Source organism: Lithobates pipiens, unplaced genomic scaffold (assembly GCF_037356315.1).
Source record: "Lithobates pipiens isolate NorthernLeopardFrog02 unplaced genomic scaffold, aLitPip1_a1.2 Scaffold_19, whole genome shotgun sequence".
Classification (NCBI taxonomy): Eukaryota; Metazoa; Chordata; class Amphibia; order Anura; family Ranidae; genus Lithobates; species Lithobates pipiens.
The window spans coordinates 30,751,456-30,775,470 of NW_027507764.1; the positions used below are offsets into that span (position 1 = coordinate 30,751,456).

At 43.3% G+C, this 24,015-nt stretch overlaps 1 protein-coding gene across 1 annotated transcript; it reads right to left on the reverse strand.

Annotated features, from left to right (window-relative positions):
• Positions 1–1,976: 1,976 nt before the first annotated feature.
• LOC143997994 (serine/threonine-protein kinase SBK1-like) lies at positions 1,977–4,026 on the reverse strand. The gene is made up of 3 exons (XM_077493792.1): positions 3,864–4,026; positions 3,060–3,262; positions 1,977–2,774 (listed from the first exon to the last, which is right to left on the reverse strand). The coding sequence occupies exons 1-3, from the start codon at positions 4,024–4,026 to the stop codon at positions 1,977–1,979; spliced, it is 1,164 nt and encodes a 387-aa protein (XP_077349918.1).
• Positions 4,027–24,015: the final 19,989 nt, after the last annotated feature.

Below are 24,015 nucleotides of genomic sequence, written 5' to 3' on the forward strand. Positions count from 1 at the left end.
ATGTAAAGAGATATTATTAGAGAAAAACAAAATAAAATGTAAAGAAATATTGTTAGAACAAAACAGAGAAATCATTCATGAAATCAAAACATGAACATGGAATTTATATTAATGAGCTGCATTTAGTCAGTCCTGAAGGTCTATTTTTTGTTGAATATTGGGGTATCATGCAGTATTAAATTATATATTTATATATGAAATGATAAAAATTATAAGGTCAAAAGGTTACAAAAGGTTTGAAAAGGTTCCGTCAAGAGATTATATCACAGGATGTGTAAAATCACAAAATATCCACAGAATAGACAAATCTAGTTAATAAAACAAAATAGAAATGAATAGAGATCTTACCCAACCGGTAAGCAACCGTCCTTCAATGGTCTGACTGCTCTAAGTTGATAAAAACTGAACAACGCAGGTTCCTGTTACTGCTCTAAATATGTTATAATTGTTCTTGGCAATGCCATCATAAAATAGCAACTATGTAAAAATGTTTGACAGCAAACTGCTAATATCATACCCAGCAACAGTCCTGCTATTACCATTGTTTGCTAGAAGACCCTTTGTATCGGCCTCTTTGATTCAAGTTTCACTTTGATATTACTAACTACAAGGCTGAGCCCCACCTTTAAGAGTTCTATCATTGGCATATCTCCCAGCTTTCTGAGATGAAAGAGAAGGACACATAGCACAATGTTTTTACACCACATGCCATTCTTGCAATACATTCGAAGGTTGGATGAAAGGTTTAGTGCTTTACAACCTTTTTTGGGAGTTAAATACATTTTATAGAGATTTGTACATCTGAAGAGAAAGAAGGGGGACAGAGAGCTCCTAAAAATGAGTACCGTATATACTCGAGTATAGGCCGACCCGAATATAAGCCGAGGCCCCCAATTTACCCCCAAAAAAACTGGCAAACTTATTGACTCGTGTATAAGCCGAGGGTGAGACATGCCTGTCCATCCCTGTGTGTGTGTCCGTCCATCCCTGTGTGTCCGTCCATCCCTGTGTGTCCGTCCATCCCTGTGTGTCCGTCCATCCCTGTGTGTCCGTCCATCCATCCCTGTGTGTGTGTGTGTCCATCCATCCATCCATCCCTGTGTGTGTGTGTCTCCATCCATCCATCCATCCATCCCTGTGTGTGTGTGTCTCCATCCATCCATCCATCCATCCCTGTGTGTGTCTCCATCCGTGTGTGTGTGTGTGTGTGTGTGTGTGTGTGTGTGTGTGTGTGTGTGTGTGTGTGTGTGTCCAGCCTACCTTTGTCCCGAGCCTCCGTCCCGTGCCTTGCCTCCTTGCCTCCGTCCCGTGCCGGGCCTTGCCTCCTTGCATCCGTCCCGTGTCGTGCCTTGCCTTGCCCCCGTCCCGTCCCGTCCCGTGCCGTGCCGTCCCGTGCCCTCTTCGTCGGCGGCCATTGTAAGTTCAAAAGCTGCGCCGCCGCCTTCGCCTGTGATAGGCGGAACACTGAATTTCCCAGCAGCCTGTGTTCCGCCTATCACAGACGTCGTATCATCCTCGTCCGTAGTACGAGGATGATACGACGTCCGTGATAGGCGGAACACAGGCTGCTGGGAAATTCAGTGTTCCGCCTATCACAGGCGAAGGCGGAGCCGGAGGCGCGGCTTTTGAATAGAATGGCCGCTGTCTGTCTGCTCGACACGCTGATCGAGCGGGCAGACAGCGATGACTCGAGTATAAGCCGAGGGGGGCACTTTCAGCCTCAAAAAAGAGGCTGAAAATCTCGGCTTATACTCGAGTATATACGGTAATCCCTCTAAAAGGAGTAAACAGTGGCAGCTATGCATTGAACAAGACCACCAACAGATATTGTGGTGCAAAAATGAATGACTTTGTGAAAAGTTGCTAGAGTGACATGACCCTAAAAGATGGAATGTTGAATTGAGAAAGCCACATACCTGAGAAAGTTGGCTGTATGTGATGTTCTTTCAGATGCTCCATTACTCACCAATTCATGTTCATTCAATGTCTACCTCTGCACCAACATGTAAGGAGAATTCATCATCAAATATGATTACTGCCTCTTCCATGCTGCCCTTCTTTGGCTCTGGAACCATCTCAGACTGAGATCCAGAAGTTTCTGTGGTCAAAAGATAAGACAAGGATGTGATGGAAACATGACCCTGTGAGGTGTTCAAGTGGGAAGCCATGGATACCTCAAATTGTACAGAATGGCTTTCTTTGGGATCCTCATCTTCTTGTCCTGTGGCTGCATCTGGGGTTTCTTCCTTCCAGCTTTCACACACATATTTCAGGATTTCTGTAGCTTTACTTCTTTTAGTAAAGTCAATGGCCAAAAGATCGATGAACATCCTTTGTATTCCAGCCGGAATCTTTCTCCATGCTTCAGGAGGGGTGTCCATATAAAAAAAGTCTTGCCAGTCAACAAACCGTTCAAATGCTTCATCATCAAGGATGGCCACCTGCCATGGAAACTCCCCTGTGAGTAGGCAGTAGATCATGACCCCAAACGACCACACATCCAGGCTGCTTTCTACAACCAGTCCATTAGAGATGGTCACGTCACGCAATTCTGGGGCCATGTAAGTTTTACTGCCACACCTGGAGGTTATCACTGTCCCTCTGACCTTAGCAAGGCCAAAGTCTGTGATCTTGATGGAGTGGCAGTCCTTGTCGAAAACCAAAATGTTTTCTGGCTTCAAATCCATATGAACAAGTCCTTTTTCAGATATGAATTCGAGAGCATTGGAGATCTGTACAGCACACCTTTTAACAGCATCTTCTGGAATTCCCACCTAGGAAACAAAAAATTAAAATACAATAGATGTTAACTACAGTAGGGTAGAAGAGAAATTCAGAATCAGTTAAAGTATATGTATGGCCATAACATTTCTTTTTTTTTCCTTTTTTAAGTTTTAGACTAGGGATGGATTCTATTTCTGTATGTGTTCCCCCAAAAGATTCACTTTTCGCTAAATGTTCCGGCGATGGTAAAGTGATGGGGAATTCAAAATATTTGTAATAACATTTCTTTATCAAAACTTAAAAAAATGGGCATAATGAAACCTTAATGTACTTACATGTGGCAAAATCATGGAGCACAGATCACCAACAGGGGCCAGTTCTTGGACGAAGACGAAGTAGTCGATGGTGGTGAAGGCCATGCCATAACATCCGATGATGTTGGGATGAGAAGAAAGTAAGTATGAAACACTGAACTCCTGAAGGAAAGACCTTTGACTGGTTCTGTTTTTATCCATGATCTTCAATGCCATTTGTTGATCTGTGAAAAAAATAAATTTAACAAAATTAGACGTTTATAGCTCTAAATGTTTTATGTCCACTTGAAAATCACAATCTTGAAGCAACCGATCTTATTAAAATATTTGAGAATGTATTATGCTTCATCTAAAGCTACATTTCAGCCTTGCCAGCAGTCAGCTGTACAGGAACCTCTCCTGCACCGAAATGAGTGATGTCCATCATTATTAGCATCATATCCTCCCCAGCCTGACTGTTCCTGGCCCACCCCTTTCATTCATTGGATTTCTATTTGTTTAATCATTGAGGATCAGCATCACATGTAACCATTATCTAGGGCAGTCTGCATGCAAATACAGTCTACTACTCCAGACAGATATGTACTCATACCTAAATAATTCTACCAAAACAAATTCATACTTTAAACAGTTTATACTTACCAACATCAACTAACGGTTTAAACATTTAAATACTTATGGGGATGTAATATAAAGTCTACATTCTACAGATCAAATATATATATATATATATATATATATATATATATATATATATATATACATATATATATATATATTTGTAAATGATGATATTGAATTGTTAGTTATATTAAATTCACTGACCTGTTATCCTGTGGTTTGCCAATAATACTCTTCCATAGCCTCCTGCTCCAAGTTCTTTCACCATGAGGAAGTACTCCTGTAAGTCTACCTGCTGTAGACCTTGTGAAAAGGAGGAGACCATTCTGTCCAGAAGACCTTCCACATTATGAGAAACGGAGGCCATAGTGTCCTGGAGAGGAAAAGAAAAAGAAAATAAATATTTTAAGACAAATTTTAGAAAAGTGTCAGATATGAACACTGTTACCAGCATTTATATACCTATAAAAAAAAGGAAATGCTCAATAAAGCTCCACTTATTAATGAATGTGACTCAGGAATAAGTTTCAGTCATATAAGTGAGAGTTTGAACAAAACAATGGAAAATGATGGAGTACAGTTAAATGGACCTTAATGTGGAAATACAGCGATCCATGTACAATAATATTATCAAGCAAGTTCATAACTTGTTCATGTACAAAATCAAATGGAAAAGCCAAGCCTTATAGCAATAAATAGGTTCCAGGATATATCCAATAATTACCAGTTAAGTTGCGTGTGGGGCCATCTCGATTACTTGTGGTCAAAAAAATCATTTTACCCCCAAGTGTCCTTCGTGAAGAAAAGGTGTATCGGCTGCCAGAAGAATTTTGGTGAATCTTATATTTCTGGCAGACGCTGCCATGAAAAGACCTACCGTACCATAAGATGACCTACCAGAAATTCTCTGCTTTTTTTGCTAACCAACGTTTCAGTTTAGTTACATAAAGTCAGGAGGATGAAGACAGAGCTCAGCCAGGTACGAAGTGTAAATTGAATTAAAACTATCATGTCAATAATGGAAAATGGTTGTCTCTCTCTTTGTACCCAGTACAAGACAGCAGAGGCCATGCTAAAGGCCATGAGAAGATATTAGTGACTCTTCCCTAAAACATTCTCGCCAAATCTGTGAAGTCCCAGAATGACCCACAATGACCATGAGTGATGTCATAACATCCAAACACTCAATTGTCACTTTCCTTTTCAGGCACCTTAAAAAACATGTTCAAGACATTTTCCCGCTCAATGTCATCTTTATGTTCTCAGCAAAACCTCATATCATCAGACTGACAGACTTCATGAAATAAATTGAAGGGAATACTCAGTGAGATCATTATGTGAAATGTTGTACTCTGGTTTTGGTGAGAGGGAATCTTTCATAGCAAAGAATTCAACACTGTTCAGTCATTTGTTTTGCACAAATTGGAATATTCTTGTAATAGGATTTTTTAACAACTATATATTACTTAGCTACCCAAACATTTGTTTTGTTTTCTATTACATCACACAAATTACTATCTCAACTTTTATTGCATACAAATTTATTACTAACAACATTTTCATCAGACTGATCATGGCAAGCCTCCAATGGCTATCCTGTCTTCTATATACATTGTATTACATATTATCCTGTCCTGAACCTCCATTCATTACCCCTTTCATCAGTTTTTCATATTTATTACATATACTTCATAAACCTCTGCAAGATTATTATCAGAATGTTCATTAAATCATAAAGATCCATTGATTGGTTAGAGGAAAGTGACCTTACCTTAATGTGGAGAGGATTCAGCGGTGATGAAGTCAGATTAGTTTCACAAAGTATTAAGTTAAACTGCAGCTCAACACCGGACAACGTCACCAAATCTCCAGCTAGGCTGTAATAGATGAGTATACCGGGATCTCTGGAAGTAGTCACTGATCACAGGAGGGAGAGGCCCACTTTATACAAGGAAGATGGGCGGGAACAGTTGAGAATGAAGGCTTTCCATTGGCTTCTCATGTAAATGATGTGTAAATGACCCCGCATTGTTCTTGCAGATTTGCATATAAACAGGTTCTCTAGAGAATAGGTGATAGGATTAAAACATGCTGAAACCCAAATACTTTAAAAACTTTTACTGAGTTTTAAAACTCTCTCATATTAACTATAAAATTGAAATATTTTTGTTTTCTAATATGTTTTACCTGATTGTAGAGTGAATAACTAATATAAGGGGGAGAAATAAGATTAATAAAACCAACAGCAACTCAGAAAATGTTTAGGGACCTAAATACCAAAGAAATAAATAAATAAATAAAAAAGACCGCTGCCACCCAAGCTTTGATAGAACATTAAATAAAATACTGTTAAAAAAAAAACATTGAGCAGCGCTGGTCTGTTTTTCTGGTGTCCCATCTCAACCTCCTTGGGGTTATCCTTAAAGTGGAACTTTAGGTAGAGAATCAAGTCCTGCTAGATCACTTCAGGTTGGCCCCTTTTGCAGGTATAGCTATGTAAAACATTAAAAATACCGTATATACTCGAGTATAAGCCGAGATTTTCAGCCTCTTTTTTGAGGCTGAAAGTGCCCCCCTCGGGTTATACTCGAGTCATCGCTGTCTGCCCGCTCGATCAGCGTGTCGAGCAGACAGACAGCGGCCATTCTAGAATTCAAAAGCCGCGCCTCCGGCTCCGCCTTCGCCTGTGATAGGCGGAACACTGAATTTCCCAGCAGCCTGTGTTCCGCCTATCACGGGCATCGTCTCATCCTCGTACTACGGACGAGGATGAGACGATGCCCGTGATAGGCGGAACACAGGCTGCTGGGAAATTCAGTGTTCCGCCTATCACGGACATCCGATAGGCGGAACAGCAGTCAGTGGGAAATTGAGTGTTCCGCCTATCACCGACGGAGGCGCGGCTTTTGAATCCTAGAATGGCCGCCGACGAAGAGCTGAAGGACGGAGGCTCGGCTCGGGACGGGACGGGCCGGGCCGGGACGGGCCGGGACGGGACGGGCCGGGCCGGGACGGGACGCAGGCTGGACGGGACGCAGGCTGGACGGGACGCAGGCTGGACGGGACGCAGGCTGGACGGACACAGGCAGGCTGGACACAGGTAGGCTGCACGGACACACACACACACACACACACACACACACACACACACACACACACACACACACACACACACACACACACACACACACACACACACACACACACACACACACACACACACACACACACGGATGCATGGACACACACACAGGGATGGATGGACCCACAGGGATGGACGGACACACAGGGATGGACAGGCATGTCTCACCCTCGGCTTATACACGAGTCAATAATTTTTTCCAGTTTTTTGGGGGTAAATTGGGGGCCTCGGCTTATATTCGGGTCGGCCTATACTCGAGTATATACGGTAAGTGCCTATACTCTTTAAAAAACAGTAATACACTGTGTTATCCTGCACTGCACATGCTCAGTTTCTTTCCCTTTTTAGGCATTGCTGAGTTTGTAGAGGCCGACAGGCTGACCGCCTTCAAGCAGAATTAAACCCTCCTATCCTTTACATTCAAGAAAGCTGCTTCTGTTTCAAATGCAACTGCCATAGTGCTGAACATGTGATGAGTTATGACTCCAGATATTTGATGGTTTGACAGTTTGGTTGAGGACACAATCAAATATGATAGTTTGCATTTCCAGCATTTCAGGAACGTAGCTTTATTTTTGAAACCAGTAAATTAATGGGTTTAGTTCTGCTTTATGATTTTCTGCTGGGGCTTTGAGCTTCAGAAAAATGGCAGCCTCCAGGAAGAAGTAACAGGAGCAATGCTGGAGGCAATTTACTTTAATTATTAATGTGGAATGTATGTTCCTTGCTAAAGAACATTTTTTTATCAAGTTGTTATGGGTGAAGTTCCACTTTAATATATAAATTCCGGAGTATTCACATCTCACCAAATCTTACATTTGTTTTTCCATTAGATGTTTCAACTGTTTAAAATTGTTTTCTATGTCTATCCCAGTTTTTCCTTGGTGGAACTGAAAACTTCTTCTAAATCTACCACCCTTTTCTCCATATACCCAAATACATCCATGGCAGCTAGATATCGTAACCCAAAAAAATTATCAAAATTTTAAAAAGATGAATAAAACCAACCGGCGCCACAGAAAAAAATGTTTAGGGACTTAAACCCTCCCCCACCCCGCAAAAAAAACAACCTCTGCCATCCTACCTTTGATAGAGCATCAAATAAAAAACTGCTTAAAAAGAAGCACATAAAAAAATCTAAAATTTAGTGAAAAATATGCAATAGTAACTATTTAACAATGTAAATAAATGTAATAATACGCCTGAGATTGTGTTATTTACTAAAAGTACACTTTGGTTTTCTTGAACAATGACTATTTAGCTACAGAATATAGAGAGCTGTTACACCCAATACAGAATTGATTATCTTATTATTGATGGGTTTGTGAATTGATATATTAAGGAGGTAGAATGCCTGACTGAGGTGTGACTACTGATACTGTTTCCATCACAATGACCATGTTTATGGAAGCCAACCTCCATTGTTGGGAAGAGTGGTGTCCTATTGTGGTCCTCATTGAATACCTGATTTGCACGATTGTCTCAGTATTGGAACACACACAGGGAAGAGTGGTGTCCAGCTGTGGCCCTCATTGAATATCACAGTTGCATGATTATCTCAGTATTGGAACACACACAGATAGTAACATAAGTAACCTGTACAAGAGTGGCCAAACAAAATAAAAAAATAACACTAACACCTGATCCTCTCAAATCAAGAATAATTTCCAACGATAAGAACTTTTATGACTTCTCCATGTGGTAAAAACAAAAATCACAGGCCTTCTTTTTGCTTTATATTAATAAATGTTTTACCTGATTGTAGACTGAATATCTCATACAAGTGGAGTATGGACCAAATAATCAATTGAGAATAAAAAAATATATCCATGTAATATGGGTTGTAGGTTCTTGCTGGTTATTAATCATTATTCAATAACATTGTTGTCAATAATGTTTTGTTAAATTAAATCTATTGAGGTGTAAAAAGATTTAAATGAGCATAAAATGTAATCAACATAAACATATTTGTACAAGAATTAAAAGGACCTGTCAGGACAGGAATATCAGAGCTGCCATGTCTGGGCTTATATCTAGAGATTCATCTCCGGGGTGTGACCGGATGCATGTGTTTGTGAGAGCGAGCGAGGAGTGAGTTTGGCGTCCTCTCGCCCCCCCCCCTCCCACTCCTGGTGAATTGATGATACCCGTGACCCATTCGGCTGCCTGCTTAGTGGTCTCTCTGTGTGTGCGAGGGGAGCCACGATGTAGACGGGGCTGCGAGTGAGCCGACGGACGGGCAGGACACAAGCACTGTTCTGGTGCACACAGCACAGCGAGAGCGGAGGACGAGGGGCGAGGACCAGTCATCGGTCGGGTGTGAGGTAGTAGTGCGGGTAGCGAGAGAAGTGAGAGGCTGCCTCCCCTCCCTTCCCCCCCTGATGGCAGCTGAGCTGGCCGCTAGGGAAAGAAGCCAGCACTAAAGCAACATCCAAACACTCAATTGTCACTTTCCTTTTCAGGCACCTTAAAAAACATGTTCAAGACATGTTCCCGCTCAATGTCATCTTTATGTTCTTAGCAAAACCTCATATCATCAGACTGACAGACTTCATGAAATAAATTGAAGGGAATACTCAGTGAGATCATTATGTGAAATGTTGTACTCTGGTTTTGGTGAGAGGGAATCTTTCATAGCAAAGAATCCAACACTGTTCAGTCATTTGTTTTGCACAAATTGGAATATTCTTGTAATAGGATTTTTTAACAACTATATATTACTTAGCTACCTAAACATTTGTTTTGTTTTCTATTACATCACACAAATTACTATCTCAACTTTTATTGCATACAAATTTATTACTAACAACATTTCGTCAGACTGATCATGGCAAGCCTCCGATGTCTATCCTGTCTTCTGTATACATTGTATTACATATTATCCTGTCCTGAACCTCCATTCATTACCCCTTTCATCAGTTTTTCATATTTATTACATATACTTCATAAACCTCTGCAAGATTATTATCAGAATGTTCATTAAATCATAAAGATCCATTGATTAGTTAGAGGAAAGTGACCTTACCTTAATGTGGAGAGGATTCAGCGGTGATGAAGTCAGATTAGTTTCACAAAGTATTAAGTTAAACTGCAGATCAACACCGGACAACGTCACCAAATCTCCAGCTAGGCTGTAATAGATGAGTATATCGGGATCTCTGGAAGTAGTCACTGATCACAGGAGGGAGAGGCCCACTTTATACAAGGGAGATGGGCGGGAACAGTTGAGAATGAAGGCTTTCCATTGGCTTCTCATGTAAATGATGTGTAAATGACCCTGCATTGTTCTTGCTGATTTGCATATAAACAGGTTTTCTAGAGAATAGGTGATAGGATTAAAACATGCTGAAACCCAAATACTTTAAAAACTTTTACTGAGTTTTAAAACTCTCTCATATTAACTATAAAATTGAAATATTTTTGTTTTCTAATATGTTTTACCTGATTGTAGAGTGAATAACTAATATAAGGGGGAGAAATAAGATTAATAAAACCAACAGCAACTCAGAAAATGTTTAGGGACCTAAATACCAAAGAAATAAATAAATTAATAAAAAAGACCGCTGCCACCCAAGCTTTGATAGAACATTAAATAAAATACTGTTAAAAAAATAAAACATTGAGCAGCGCTGGTCTGTTTTTCTGGTGTCCCATCTCAACCTCCTTGGGGTTATCCTTAAAGTGGAACTTTAGGTAGAGAATCATGTCCTGCTAGATCACTTCAGGTTGGTCCCTTTTGCAGGTATAGCTATGTAAAACATTAAAAATAAGTGTCTATACTGTTTAAAAAACAGTAATACACTGTCTTATCCTGCTCTGCACATGCTCAGTTGCTCTCCATTTTTAGGCATTGCTGAGTTTGTAGAGGCCGACCGGCTGACCACCTTAAAGCAGAATTAAACCCTCCTATCCTTTACATTCAAGAAAGCTGCTTCTGTTTCAAATGCAACTGCCATAGTGCTGAACATGTGACGAGTTATGACTCCAGATATTTGATGGTTTGACAGTTTGGTTGAGGACACAATCAAATATGACAGTTTGCATTTCCAGCATTCCAGGAATGTAGCTTTATTTTTTAAACCGGTAAATTGATGGGTTTAGTTCTGTTTTATGATTTTCTGCTGGGGCTTTGAGCTTCAGAAAAATGGCAGCCTCCAGCAAGAAGTAACAGGAGCAATGCTGGAAGCAATTTACTTTATATATTAATGTGGAATGTGTGTTCCTTGCTAAAGAACATTTTTTTTTATCAAGTTGTTATGGGTAAAGTTCCACTTTAATATATAAATTCCGGAGTTTTCACATCTCACCAAATCTTACATTTGTTTTTCCATTAGATGTTTCAACTGGTTTCTAAGTCTATCCCAGTTTTTCCTTGGTGGAACTGAAAACTTCTTCTAAATCTACCACCCTTTTCTCCATATACCCAAAATACATACATGGCAGCTAGTTATCGTAACCCAAAAAGATTATCAAAATTTTAAAAAGAAGAATAAAACCAACCGGGCCACAGAAAAAACATGTTTAGGGACTTAAACCCCCTCCCCCCACCAAAAAAAAAAACCTCTGTCACCCTAACTTTGATAGAGCATCAAATAAAAAACTTTTTAAAAAGAAGCACATAAAAAAAAATCTAAAATGTAGTGGAAAAATATGCAATAGTAACTATTTAACAATTTAAGTAAATATGATAATACGCCTGAGATTGTGTTATTTACTAAAAGTACACTTTGTTTTTTCTTGAACAATGACCATTTAGCTACAGAATATAGAGAGCTGTTACATCCAATAAAGAATTGATAATCTCAATGGTGATGGGCTTGTGAATTGATATGTTAAAGAGGAGGTAAAATACCTGGCTGGGGTGTGACTGCTGATACTGTTTTCATCAAAATGACCATGTTTATGGAAGCCAACCTCCATTGTTGGGAAGAGTGGTGTCCTATTGTGGTCCTCATTGAATACCTGATTTGCATGATTGTCTCAGTATTAGAACACACACAGGGAAGAGTGGTGTCCAGCTGTGGCCCTCATTGAATGTCACAGTTGCATGATTATCTCTGTATTGTAACACATACAGATAGTAACATAAGTAACCTGTACAAGAGTTGCCAAACAAAATAAAAAAAACACTAACACCTGATCCTCGCAAATCATGAATAATTTCCAATGATAGGAACTTTTATGACCTCTCCATGTGTTGAAAACAAGAGTCACAGGTCTTCTTTTTGCTTTATATTAATAAATGTTTTACCTGATTGTAGACTGAATATCTCATACAAGTGGAGTATGGACCAGATAATCAATTGAGAATAAAAAAAAAATATCCATGTAATATGGGTTGTAGGTTCTTGCTGGTTGTTATTCATTGTTCAATAACATTGTTGTCAATAATGTTTTGCTAAATTAAATCCATTGAGGTGTAAAAAGATTTAAATGAACATGAAATGTAATCAACATAAACATATTTGTACAAGAATTAAAAGGACCTGTCAGGACAGGAATATCGGAGCTGCCATGTCTGGGCTTATATCTAGAGATTCATCTCCGGGGTGTGACCGGATGTAGGTGTTGGTGAGAGCGAGTGAGGAGGGAGTTTGGCATCCTCTCGCCCCCCTCTCTCCCACCCCTGGTGAATTGATGATGCCGTGACCCATTCGGCTGCTTGCTTAGCGGTCTCGCTGTGTGTGCGAGGGGAGCCGCGCTGTAGACGGGGCTGCGGGTGAGCCGACGGACGGGCGGTACACAAGAACTGTTCTGGTGCACACAGCACAGCAAGAGCGGAGGACGAGGGATGAGGACCAGACATCGGTCGGGTGTGAGGTAGTAGAGGGGGTAGCGAGAGAAGTTATAGACTGCCTCCCCTCCCTCCCCACTGATGGCTGCTGAGCTGGCCGCTAGGGAAAGCAGCCAGTACTAGAGCAACTCAGCCTCTGATCAGTGCGATTAATCAGAGGGAGATTCGTGAGAGGGTTCCCCTATCCTTATCAGCGGTGATACAGAGGTGCCACAAGTCGAATCACGAGGGGCTGTCTTTTAAATGAAAGAGTCTCAGCGCAAGAGACAGCACTTGACAAGCAACACAACACAGGACATCTGAAGCTGATTGCAGCAACCTATTGAAAAATTCAGCACTTGGATTGGTGAGAAATACCCATAACTTTTGTTGTTTGCTTTTTCTTTTTTTTTGTTCTTTTTTTTTCTCATATTATTTGAGAAAGCAGAAGGGATAAGGACTGTGTTTGGTTGTTCGGGGACATTTCAAGAGGTGGGTTTCACGGTCTGTGTTGCTACTTGAACTGATATCTGAACTACCCCCTCTTTTTCCTCCCTAAGAATCTTTGTGCAGCGGAATCAATTTACACATCAACATTCCCCTTATTAGGGGCAGTCAAATAACGAAAGGACTGTAAGTAGTTGTACATTTGGTACCTGGTATTTAGCCTTGTTAAAAGGCTAAATAGCTCCACAAAGTCTAGTCAAGCAAGTCAAGCAGCAGCAAAGCTTGAAGACCGGGCCACCACTAGTAAAACAGCTAAATTAAGAAAGCGGAGGCCCGTCAAGAAGAATCGAAGAGGGGGACAGGGCCCCCGAAGTCGGAAGAAGACCCCCGGGCGGCGACGAAGAAGAAAGCCGGACTCCTCTGCTATTAAAAGAGCTAGCAGAAGATAGCAGAGGAGTCCGGTGAGAAGACCCCCCCAAGACGGATGAAGACCCCCAGAGCTGTGCAATAAATTATTTTAAACTCTTGTGTGGTGTTTTTTTTTTCCACCAGGTGAATGGGTAGGGGTACATTGTGGGGAGCCAGTATCAGGGGGCTCCCGGATTCCAATAAGCCCCCCGCCCGCAGATCCTGACAATCAATGGCCAGGGTTGTCGGGAAGAGGCCCTTGTCCTCATCAACATGGGGACAAGGTGCCCCCCATCCCCACACCCCCCCCCTCATTTTGAGGGCACGCAGCCTGGTATGGCTCAGGGAGGGCACTCGCTCGTCCCCACCCCCTGTTATGACCGGCCGGGCTGCGTGCTCAGATAAGGGTCTGATATGGACCTTGGGGGACCCCCACGCTGTTTTTTTTTCGCCGTAGGGCTTCCCCTTTAAGTCCATACCAGGTGACGGAGCAGCGACGTGTCAATATCGCTGCCAAAGGTGATTACATTGAATTCCTTCGCTAGTCCCGGCTACCTGGAGCCGCATTTAAAATGAACGGACTTTCCTCCATGTGTGGGAAAGTCTGTTAATTTCAAAAGTCCGGCAGACTAACACACAGACGGCCGAATTGTCCACCAGACTCGTAGTCCGGCGGACAATTTTTGAGTCAAATCTACTTTCTTAATCCGCCGGACTTTTGGGGAAAAAAAGTCAGCCGGAGCCCACACACGGGTGGATTGTGCGGTGGACTCTGGTCGGTCGGACCAAATCCGCCGGATAATCTGATCGTGTGTACACAGCATATGATAGCACAAGTTATTACTAGCAATAAAGAAAGTAATAAAGAAAGGAAAGAAGATGCACTAATGAGTAAAGGTATTGCACACTAAAGTCACAGAAGCAATCAAAATTTAGAACTATTATGAATAGAGAAAGACTGGTTAACAAAAAGAGTATTTTTATATGTTCCTGGAACACTAGGGTATTGGGAGTCCCAGGGAAAAAAGCTGCAGTATTGTCAATGGCTAAAATGTATGGGGCCACAATTTTATGTTTACAGGAGACTCATCTTACTAGGGTGTCCATCCCTCAATTGGGATGGGGAGAGTTTCCTCAGCAGTTCCATTCGACTCATACGTCTTTCTCTAGAGGAGTGAGTATTCTTGTTAGATCAGGGATTACGTTTAACTGTATTCAAAGCAAGATCGATGACCAGGGGCAGTATGTCTTTTTAGATTGTAAGATAGAAAATAAAACATTTTTACTGGCAAACATGTATATTCCCCCCACCCTTTGGCATAGACATATTTTTTGATCTATTAGAGTTTGTGCTGGACCAGCTGGGACTCCCTGTTTTGGTAGTGGGAGATTTCAACGCAGTTGTTGACCAATCATTAGATAAGCTCCCACAGGGGAGCCATCAGAGAGGGATAACTGAAGGTCGATTACCCCAGTTTATGGGCAAAATGGGACTGAAAGTCATTTGGCGATTAAGAAATCCGGGATCTCTGAGTTATTCCTGCTTTTCCAGTACCCATTCTACATTATCAAGGATCGATATGATGCTTGGTAATGACAAGGTCACCCCATGATAAATAATCTTAGATATATGCCAAGAGGACTTTCGGACCACTCACCATTAATAGCTTCATTGGAGGTTGGGGAATGTAGTAACTATAGGGAATAGAGATTTAGTCCTGCCTGGCTGGAACTCATGGGTGAACCCCAAGAAGGTATTAAGGGCCTTAAAAGAATGTATAGACTTGAATACGGGCTCAGCCCCCCGGGGGGTAGTGAGGGACACAATTAAGGCCTTTCTCCGTGGACTATTGATCCAGCAAATCTCAAAAATTAAAAAACACTAAAGGGAAAGAGAGATAATGGCAGCAGGTAAAGTTGCACTCCTAGAAGAAAAATACATAAGTGATCCGACACCTGGGAACTTTAAAGTATGGACGGAGGCACAACAAAATTATTGTTTAATAGTACTAGGTAAAGTGGAGAACAAACAACTTTTCCAGTAGCAAATTGTTTTTGGGAAGGGGAAAGTGTAGGTAGGATGTTGGCTCACCTAGTTAGATCTAATGCACCATCATCAGTTGTACCGACAATCCCTATTAGTGAGGGTAGGACATCCTCATATACACCGGAGATAGTGGATAGATTTAAAATATATTATGAAGATCTTTATCGGTCTAACCAGGATGAAAACGAGGAAGAAGTAAACACGTTTTTTCCATAATTTGGAGGTCCCCTGCCTCTCAGAGGAGGACAGGGCTGCTCTTGACAGCCATGTCACCCTTGAAGAGCTACAGCGGACCATACGTGAGATGGCAGGCTCAAAGTCCCGGACCCGGACGGTCTCCCTATCGAAATCTACCGTCATTATGAGGTGCTCCTCCCCGAACTGCTAAAGGTGTTTAACTCCTCGGCGGTGAAGGGGGGGGGCTCCCCCCATCTATGGTGGAGTCTACTATAATAGTTATCCCTAAAGAGAATAAAGATCCACTTAACCATGCCTCATATAGACCTATCTCTCTACTTAATTCACATATTAAGGTATTATCAAAGGTCCTGGCGGCTAGATTAAATGGAGTCATAGATAAGTTGGTTCATCAGGTTTTATTCCCGGCAGGTCTACCAGTAACAATATTAGACGGCTGTTTTTGAATCTTGTGAAAAAAGATGTGAAAAAGAGAGTGAAGGGCAAGATACGAAGACTCTCTCTAGTAAATTGATGCATGAATCTTTGACCGAAGTATTGGAGGCGGAAACATTCTTGAGGGGGCCCCCTACCCTCGAATTGATGGCAAGAGTTTGGGAAGTGGGAAAGAAAACCCTGGGCTATAGAGGATTGTCTGAGTACTCCCCCTTGTGGGATAATAATAAGCTGGGTGAGGTGCAGAAATTGGGTCCAATTAGAGAATGGGAAAGACAAGGTTTAAAGTTTCTTTCACAGATTTTTCCATGAGGGAAAGTAGAGATCTTTTCAAGATCTGTGAGACCAATTTGCACTCTCTAAGCAGTAATTTTTCAGGTATTTACAGGTGAGGCATGCTTTGAGCAGTTTAAAGGGAGGGCGATGGAATGGAGCACTATACCTATATTACAGAAGATTATTAAGGCTAACACACGAAAGGGTCTAATATTCAAAATATATCCAAGCATCTACAAAGGAAATTGGGAAGGGCTGCAGTTAAGACCCTATAGGAGGAAATGGGAGAAAGATATTGGAGACATATCGAAATTGCAATGGGAAAGGTTTCTTGAATTAGCTCCATGGGTATCGCTCTCCCCACCCCAGAAAATGTCACACCTTTTCTTGCTGTATAGGGTTTACTATACACCACAAAAACTCTTTTGGTTTGGTCGGAGAAAAAACGACACTTGCCCAAGATGCGGAAGAACGGGGGGGATCTTATGTTTTGAAGATGTCCAAAACTATTTCGATATTGGACGGAGGTAGTGGATACTATTGCTCGAGTGTTTAAAACCCGAATAGATATGGATCCCATACTGTGTGTATTGGGGTGGATAGAGGGAAAGGGTAAACCAAGAGATACACAGCTAGCAGTGTTGAGATGCCTTATCCAGGCTAGTAGACTCATTGCCCAGAGGTGGCAGTCTCCCGCCCCCCCCATCATGTAGGGATTGGGAACAAAGTATGGACATGGTAATTCTTGAGGAAAGGAAAGGATGATATATAACAAATAAGGAAGTGTCAACATATACGATAAGATCTGGAAATTGTGGAAAGAGAAATAGTAATTTGGAGGAAAAGCGTAGTGTGGGTGAGACTAGATATTTGGGATTAAGGACAAGTACCTTGCTGAGGGATGGAGGGACCACCGTTCTCGCATGCGCACTCGCACCACTAGTCAGCCTGGGCATCGGCGCGGGTGCACACTAACGCACCTTCCAGGATCCGCTACTGCCTTCCAGGTTCATCGGGTTGTCAGCCTTGCCTTCACTGCCAGTTCTGCCAAGCCGTCTCCTGCTTCCACCAGCTTCTGTCAAGTCAGGCTCACCACCCAGGTACCTAACAGTACAAACAGCCATGACTGAGCCTGTGGAAGGAGCCTCTGCTATGAAGGAGATCTCTTCACACCTTGCGGCTCTCACCCAGGCCGTGAAGTCTCTTCAGGAGGGGTATACCAGATTGGAGGAACGAGTTCAGCATCTGTCCAGTTCCGGTCCCATGGTCACTGTACCTCCGTCTCCTCCTGCTCAACCCATCTCCCAGCCTGCTACTATGATGCCTCCACCTGAACCAAGGGTGCCTATTCCTGAGAGGTTCTCAGGGGACCGTTCCAAGTTCCGGGCCTTCCGCAATGCCTGCCAGTTGTACTTCGCCCTTCAGCCCAGAACTTTTTCCCTGGAAGCAACCAAGGTCGGATTCGTCATCTCTCTATTACAAGGAGAGCCTCAAACCTGGGCCCATCACCTCCTGGAGAATGACAATACATTGACTCAGACTCTCTCTTCTTTCTTTGAGGGGATGGCCCAGCTATACAATGACCCTCAACGGACTGCCACTGCTGAATCTGCCCTATCTGCGCTCCAGCAAGGCCGCAGAATGGCCGAGGACTATGTTACAGACTTCAGACACCCAGTGTAAAGAGTCAGCCCTGAAGCATCAGTTCCGCATGGGCCTTTCTGAAAGTCTCAAAGATGAACTGGCCCATGTCGGCACCCCGGACTCTCTGGAGGGCCTAATCGCACTTGCCATCCAGATCGACTGACGGCTTCGAGAACGAAGGACCGAATGCTCCTCACAACCCAACCGGCCTGCTTGGATGACTGTGAGAGTTCCAACCCCTGCGCCCTTTTTCTCACCTCCCCCACAAGGGGGTCCTGCCAGCTCTGCCCCAGTTGCTGATTAACCAATGCAGCTCGGACTGTTGCGACTCTCCTTGTCACCAGAAGAGCGAGCCCGGCGCCGGCAGTTGAACTTATGCCTTTACTGTGGTGGATCTGGACATTATGTAATTAACTGACCTGCAAAGACACGTAAGTGCCTCTCTTCTGTGTCTGCCAGTCCTGTACCCTTGCCAACCAACGCCACCCACATTGCTCTTCCTCTCTTATTGCAGCTTCAGGAAAATACGGTCTCCATCAATACCATCATTGATTCCGGGGCCTGCAGCTGCTTTATCGATTTCGCCTTCACCAGCCTGCATACCATACCTCTTCGGAGGAAGACCCATGGACTATCCATTTTTCTGGCAGACGGTTCTCGCATCAAGTCAGGCCAAGTAACCCAGGAGACACTTTTCCTACCAGCTATCTCCCCTTGCCAGCATAAGGAACTATTAACCTTCGATGGGATCTCATCACCCCTGTTTCCGGTGATCCTGGGCATACCTTGGCTACAGGCCCATAATTCCACCATTAACTGGTCCACTGGAGAGGTGAAGTTCCTGTCCCCCTATTGCTTAGACCACTGTTTCCCTGAGGCATCTGACCGGCCTGGAACACTTCTCTGCTTGGACTCTGATCAGAACTTATGTCAATCTGTGCCCGAACCGTATCATGAGTTCCTGGACGTTTTCAGTAAACGGGGGGCAGACTCCCTTCCTTCACACCGTCCGTATGATTGTCCCATCGAGCTCCTTCCAGGGGCTGAAATCCCGTTCGGACGCATCTTGTCCGAAAAGGAACAGGAGGCCCTGAAGGTCTACATTACAGAGAACCTCAAGAAGGGGTTCATTCGCCATTCCACCTCTCCCGCAGGCGCCAGAATATTCTTCGTCACCAAGAAGGATCAGTCACTTCGGCCCTGCGTGGATTACCGTGAGTTGAACAAGATTACGGTCAAGAACCGCTACCCTCTGCCCTTGATACCAGAACTTTTCCAGAAGTTGAGATCGGCCACAATCTTTACTAAATTGGACTTAAGGGGGGCATACAATCTGGTCTGCATAGGGGCCGGTGAGGAATGGAAGACAGCTTTCCAAACTCGTTTTGGGCACTACGAATATCTTGTGAGGCCTTTTGGGCTCTGCAATGCCCCTGCCACCTTTCATCATCTTATAAACGATGTGTTCCGGGACTTTTTGGACGTCTGTTATAGTTTACTTGGACGACATCTTGATTTTCTCCGGGTCCCTGGAGCAACATCGAGGGCACGTTGGCAGGGTGCTGCTCCAGCTCCAACATGGATTATACGCCAAGGCCGAGAAATGCAGGTTTGAGCAGCGGAACATTCAATTTCTCGGTCTCGAGATTTCCCCAGCAGGCATCAGGATGGATCCACAGAAAGTATCTGCTGTACTCGACTGGCTGGCACCCACAGACAAGAAGGGGATATAGCGCTTTGTGGGTTTTGCAAACTTTTATAGGAAGTTCATTAAAGGGTTTTCTGCCATCATCACCCCCATCACTCAACTCACTAAGCAGAATGTATGCTTCCATTGGGGCTCTGAGGCACAGAAGGCCTTCGAGAGGCTCAAAAGCCTGTTCACTTCTGCCCCCATTCTCAGCCATCCTGACCCATCTCGGCCCTTCATCCTTGAAGTCGATGCTTCCGAAGTGGCTGTGGGGGCGGTGGTATCGCAACGTCAAGGCAGTAATGACCTGATGCACCCCGTAGGGTTCTTTTCCCGGAAACTTTCTCCTGCTGAAAGGAACTATGACGTGGGAGACCGAGAGCTGCTGGCCATCAAGTCAGCATTAGAGGAATGGAGGTATTTGCTTAAAGGTGCTGTCCATTCTCTATTGATTTACACCGATCACAAAAACCTTGAATACCTCCCGAAACGCCAAGCGTCTGAAGCCCCGGCAGGCCCGCCTTAGCCCTATTCTTATCTCGGTTCTGCTTCCACATTACATACAGCCCTGGTTCAAAGAATGTGAAACCGGACGCGCTCTCGCGCATGTATGACGGTTCTAAAGAATGCTGCGCCTCCAGACACTACTCTTCCTGCTAGCACCTTTTTGCTCGTTCAGCCTGATCTGCTGTCCCAGATAAGAGAAGCATCTCTTAATTCTCCTTGTCCTCTCCTTGTCGGGGACTACATTGACAACCAGAGAAGGTCTGCTGTGGAAGGACAGTCAAATCTTTGTCCCTGAGAATGTCCGGATATGGGTCCTTACTCTTCTTCATGATCATCCCCTAGCAGGGCACTTTGGGGCTCGTAAGACTCTGGAACTCGTGCTGCGTACTTTCTGGTGGCCCAGCATTAAGGAATTTTGCAAGAAATACATTAACTCCTGCCCCATGTGCTTCCGGGGTAAAGCTACCAGGAACCGGGCCTGGGGGGCTGCTGAAACCACTCCCTGCACCTGATCGACCCTGGCGAATGATCACCATGGACTTTATAGTCGAACTTCTACCCTCCGAGAACTGTACAGCCATCTTTGTAGTTGTAGACCGTCTGTCCAAGATGGCCCATTTCCTACCTTTGAAAGGAACCCCTTCAGCATCTGAGACGGCCCATATCTTCATTAAGGAGATCATTAGACTACATGGGGTACCCGCTAATATTGTGTCCGACAGGGGGGTCCAGTTTACTTCCCGGTTTTGGAGAGCTCTGTGTGAGAGTCTGAAGATAGAACTGGCTTTGTCTTCTGCTTACCACCCCCAAACCAACGGACAGACGGAACGTACAAATCAGACTCTTGAACAGTATATCAGGTGTTTCACGTCTTTTGTGCAGGACGATTGGGTATCCCTTTTGCCCTTAGCCTAGTTCGCCTACAACAATGCCAGTTATCATTTCTTCCTGATCTCCTTTCAGAATCCTCCATTCCGGCAGTCCAGGACACCGTGACCTTTCTCCACCGCAACAACCAGATCCTACAGGAAGCTATATCCAAGGCTCAGGCGGATAGTAAGAAGACCTTCGATCAGAGGAGAAGGGGAGAATTGGTTCTTCAAATCAGGGATCAGGTATGGCTTTCAACTTCTAATCTTAAACTAGCCTGTCCTTCCAAGAAGCTGGCACCCAAGTTTTTGGGGCCTTTTCCGGTTAAAAGGAGGATTAATAAGGTATCTTATAAACTGTCTTTACCTGAATCCATGAAAATACACCCGGTTTTTCATGTGTCCCTGCTTAAACTTTCAGTACCTGACCCCTTTCCTAATAGAGGAACGAGACCGCCTGAGCCTGTTCTTGTCGATGGGAATGAGGAATACGAGGTAGAGGCCATTCTGGACTTTAGAAGACGGCAGGGACAAGGTCAGTTCTTGATTAAATGGAAAGGCTATGGCCCAGAGAGTAACTCTTGGGAACCTGATGATAATCTGCACGCTGAGAGATTAATTCGGGCCTTTTTCTCCGCAAACCCTGAAAAGAGAGACGTTAGGGGCACCCGGAGGTTGCCCCTTGAGGGAGGGCAACGTCAGGGTCCCGCTCGCAAACTGCTGTTCGCGCATGTGCACTCGCACCGCTAGTCAGCCTGGGCATCGGCGCGGGTGCGCACGCCGCCGTGCACCCCAGGCGTGTGCGCGCTAATGCGATTGGCGCCAGTGGCCCTATTTAAAGGTACAGCTGCAGATGCTCTGTGCTGTTTGTCTGCAGCTAGTACCTGAAGAACCCCGTTTTCTGCCTGTTTGTTCCCGATTGCTTGACTCGGCTCCCGTCTGACTTCGCTGCTCTCTCCCACCCCGACCTCGGCTTGCCTGACCTTATTTCGGACTACTTACTGTTGCTGAATCTCTGCCTGTTTTGACGTTGCGCTATCTGCCACCTGTCTGCTGGTTCCTGCCTGCCTGACCTGTCTTGCCTATATCTCGTTCTGAGACCTTCCAGGATTGGCTACTGCCTTCCAGGTTCATCGGGTTGCCAGCCATGCCTTCACTGCCAGTTCTGCCAAGCCGTCTCCTGCTTCCACTTGCTCCTGTGGTTCTAGAATCTGGAGGTTCGCCACTTCGCCTGCATCTGCTGCTGCATCCGGCCAGACTCTCCTACCCCGCTGTGCTCTCGTACCACTGTTCTCACTCCAGTGAGACTTGAACCAGAGCCATAAGAGAGGTCTTCTTCTGTCAAGTCAGGCTCAACACCCAGTTACCTAACACTGAGGGATGGATGTAGTGGTGAGTGAGGGAGGTATTAGAAGCATGGTGGTGTGTGCGTTTTGTAGATTATGGGTGATTAAATGATAGACTTATGAAGTTGTCTATGAAGGGGGAGTCTAGATGCCCCCCTTTAATATGTTGTTTGAGGAATGTAAAATGTTTGTGAATTTTGTATGTTTTGAAAATTGGAAAAGCAAATAAAGATATAAAGTAAAAAAAAAAAAAAAAAAGAGAGATTCATTTCCAAATATCCTTATCATTTTTTAACTACTTGGGGAGTGACTGACCTAGAACAATCCATGTGTATATCATATAATGGAAAATATCATACCAACATGATGTTCTGGGAAAATGATAAACCAAGTATTTGAGACAAGAATGCAAAACCTGTAGCTTGTGCCATCAAAATGTGCAAGCAAATACCTTTCAAAACTATTGCTTCTGAGCAATGTACAATACAACTAGGCTGACATTACTTAAGGAACTCATTAGATTTTGGGCAGGATCAGCAGGTATTTTTCTGTATGGAGAAATTTCAAGAGCCCCACCCAGTGCACAGGAGGCGTAACGACTCATATATGTACAAGTTACATCCACCATGTACTAGGCAAGGGGTCTTGTTCATCCACTGGGGATAGTCCAGACTTCTCATCAAAAAAATGTAAAGAGATATTATTAGAGAAAAACAAAATAAAATGTAAAGAAATATTGTTAGAACAAAACAGAGAAATCATTCATGAAATCAAAACATGAACATGGAATTTATATTAATAAGCTGCATTTAGTCAGTCCTGAAGGTCTATTTTTTGTTGAATATTGGAGTATCATGCAGTATTAAATATATATTTATATATGAAATGATAAAAATTATAAGGTCAAAAGGTTACAAAAGGTTTGAAAAGGTTCCGTCAAGCGATTATATCACAGGATGTGTAAAATCACAAAATATCCACAGAATAGACAAATCTAGTTAATAAAACAAAATAGAAATGAATAGAGATCTAAACCAACCGGTAAGCAACCGTCCTTCAATGGTCTGACTGCTCTAAGTTGATAAAAACTGAACAATGCAGGTTCCTGTTACTGCTCTAAATGTGTTATAATTGGTCTTGGCAATGCCATCATAAAATAGCAACCATGTAAAAATGTTTGGCAGCAAACTGCTAATATCATACCCAACAAGAGTCCTGCTATTGCCATTGTTTGCTAGAAGACCCTTTGTATCGGCCTCTTTGATTCAAGTTTCACTTTAATATTCATAACTACAAGGCTGAGCCACACCTTTAAGAGTTCTATCATTGGCATATCTCCCAGCTTTCTGCGATGAAAGAGAAGGACACATAGCACAATGTTTTTACACCACATGCCATTCTTGCAATACATTCGAAGGTTGGATGAAAGGTTTAGTGCTTTACAACCTTTTTTGAGAGTTAAATACATTTTATAGAGATTTGTACATCTGAAGAGAAAGAAGGGGGACAGAGAGCTCCTAAAAATTAGTAATCCCTCTAAAAGGAGTAAACAGTGGCAGCTATGCATTGAACAA

Bases quoted from the DNA above. Each gene is read 5' to 3' on its own strand.
- LOC143997994 (XM_077493792.1), bottom strand. From the start codon at position 4,026: ATGGCCTCCGTTTCTCATAATGTGGAAGGTCTTCTGGACAGAATGGTC. The intron at 3,263-3,863 runs GTCAGTGAATTT...TTTTTTTCACAG, and splicing joins GGCAAACCACAGGATAACAG to ATCAACAAATGGCATTGAAG. The intron at 2,775-3,059 runs GTAAGTACATTA...TTTGTTTCCTAG, and splicing joins GCTCCATGATTTTGCCACAT to GTGGGAATTCCAGAAGATGC.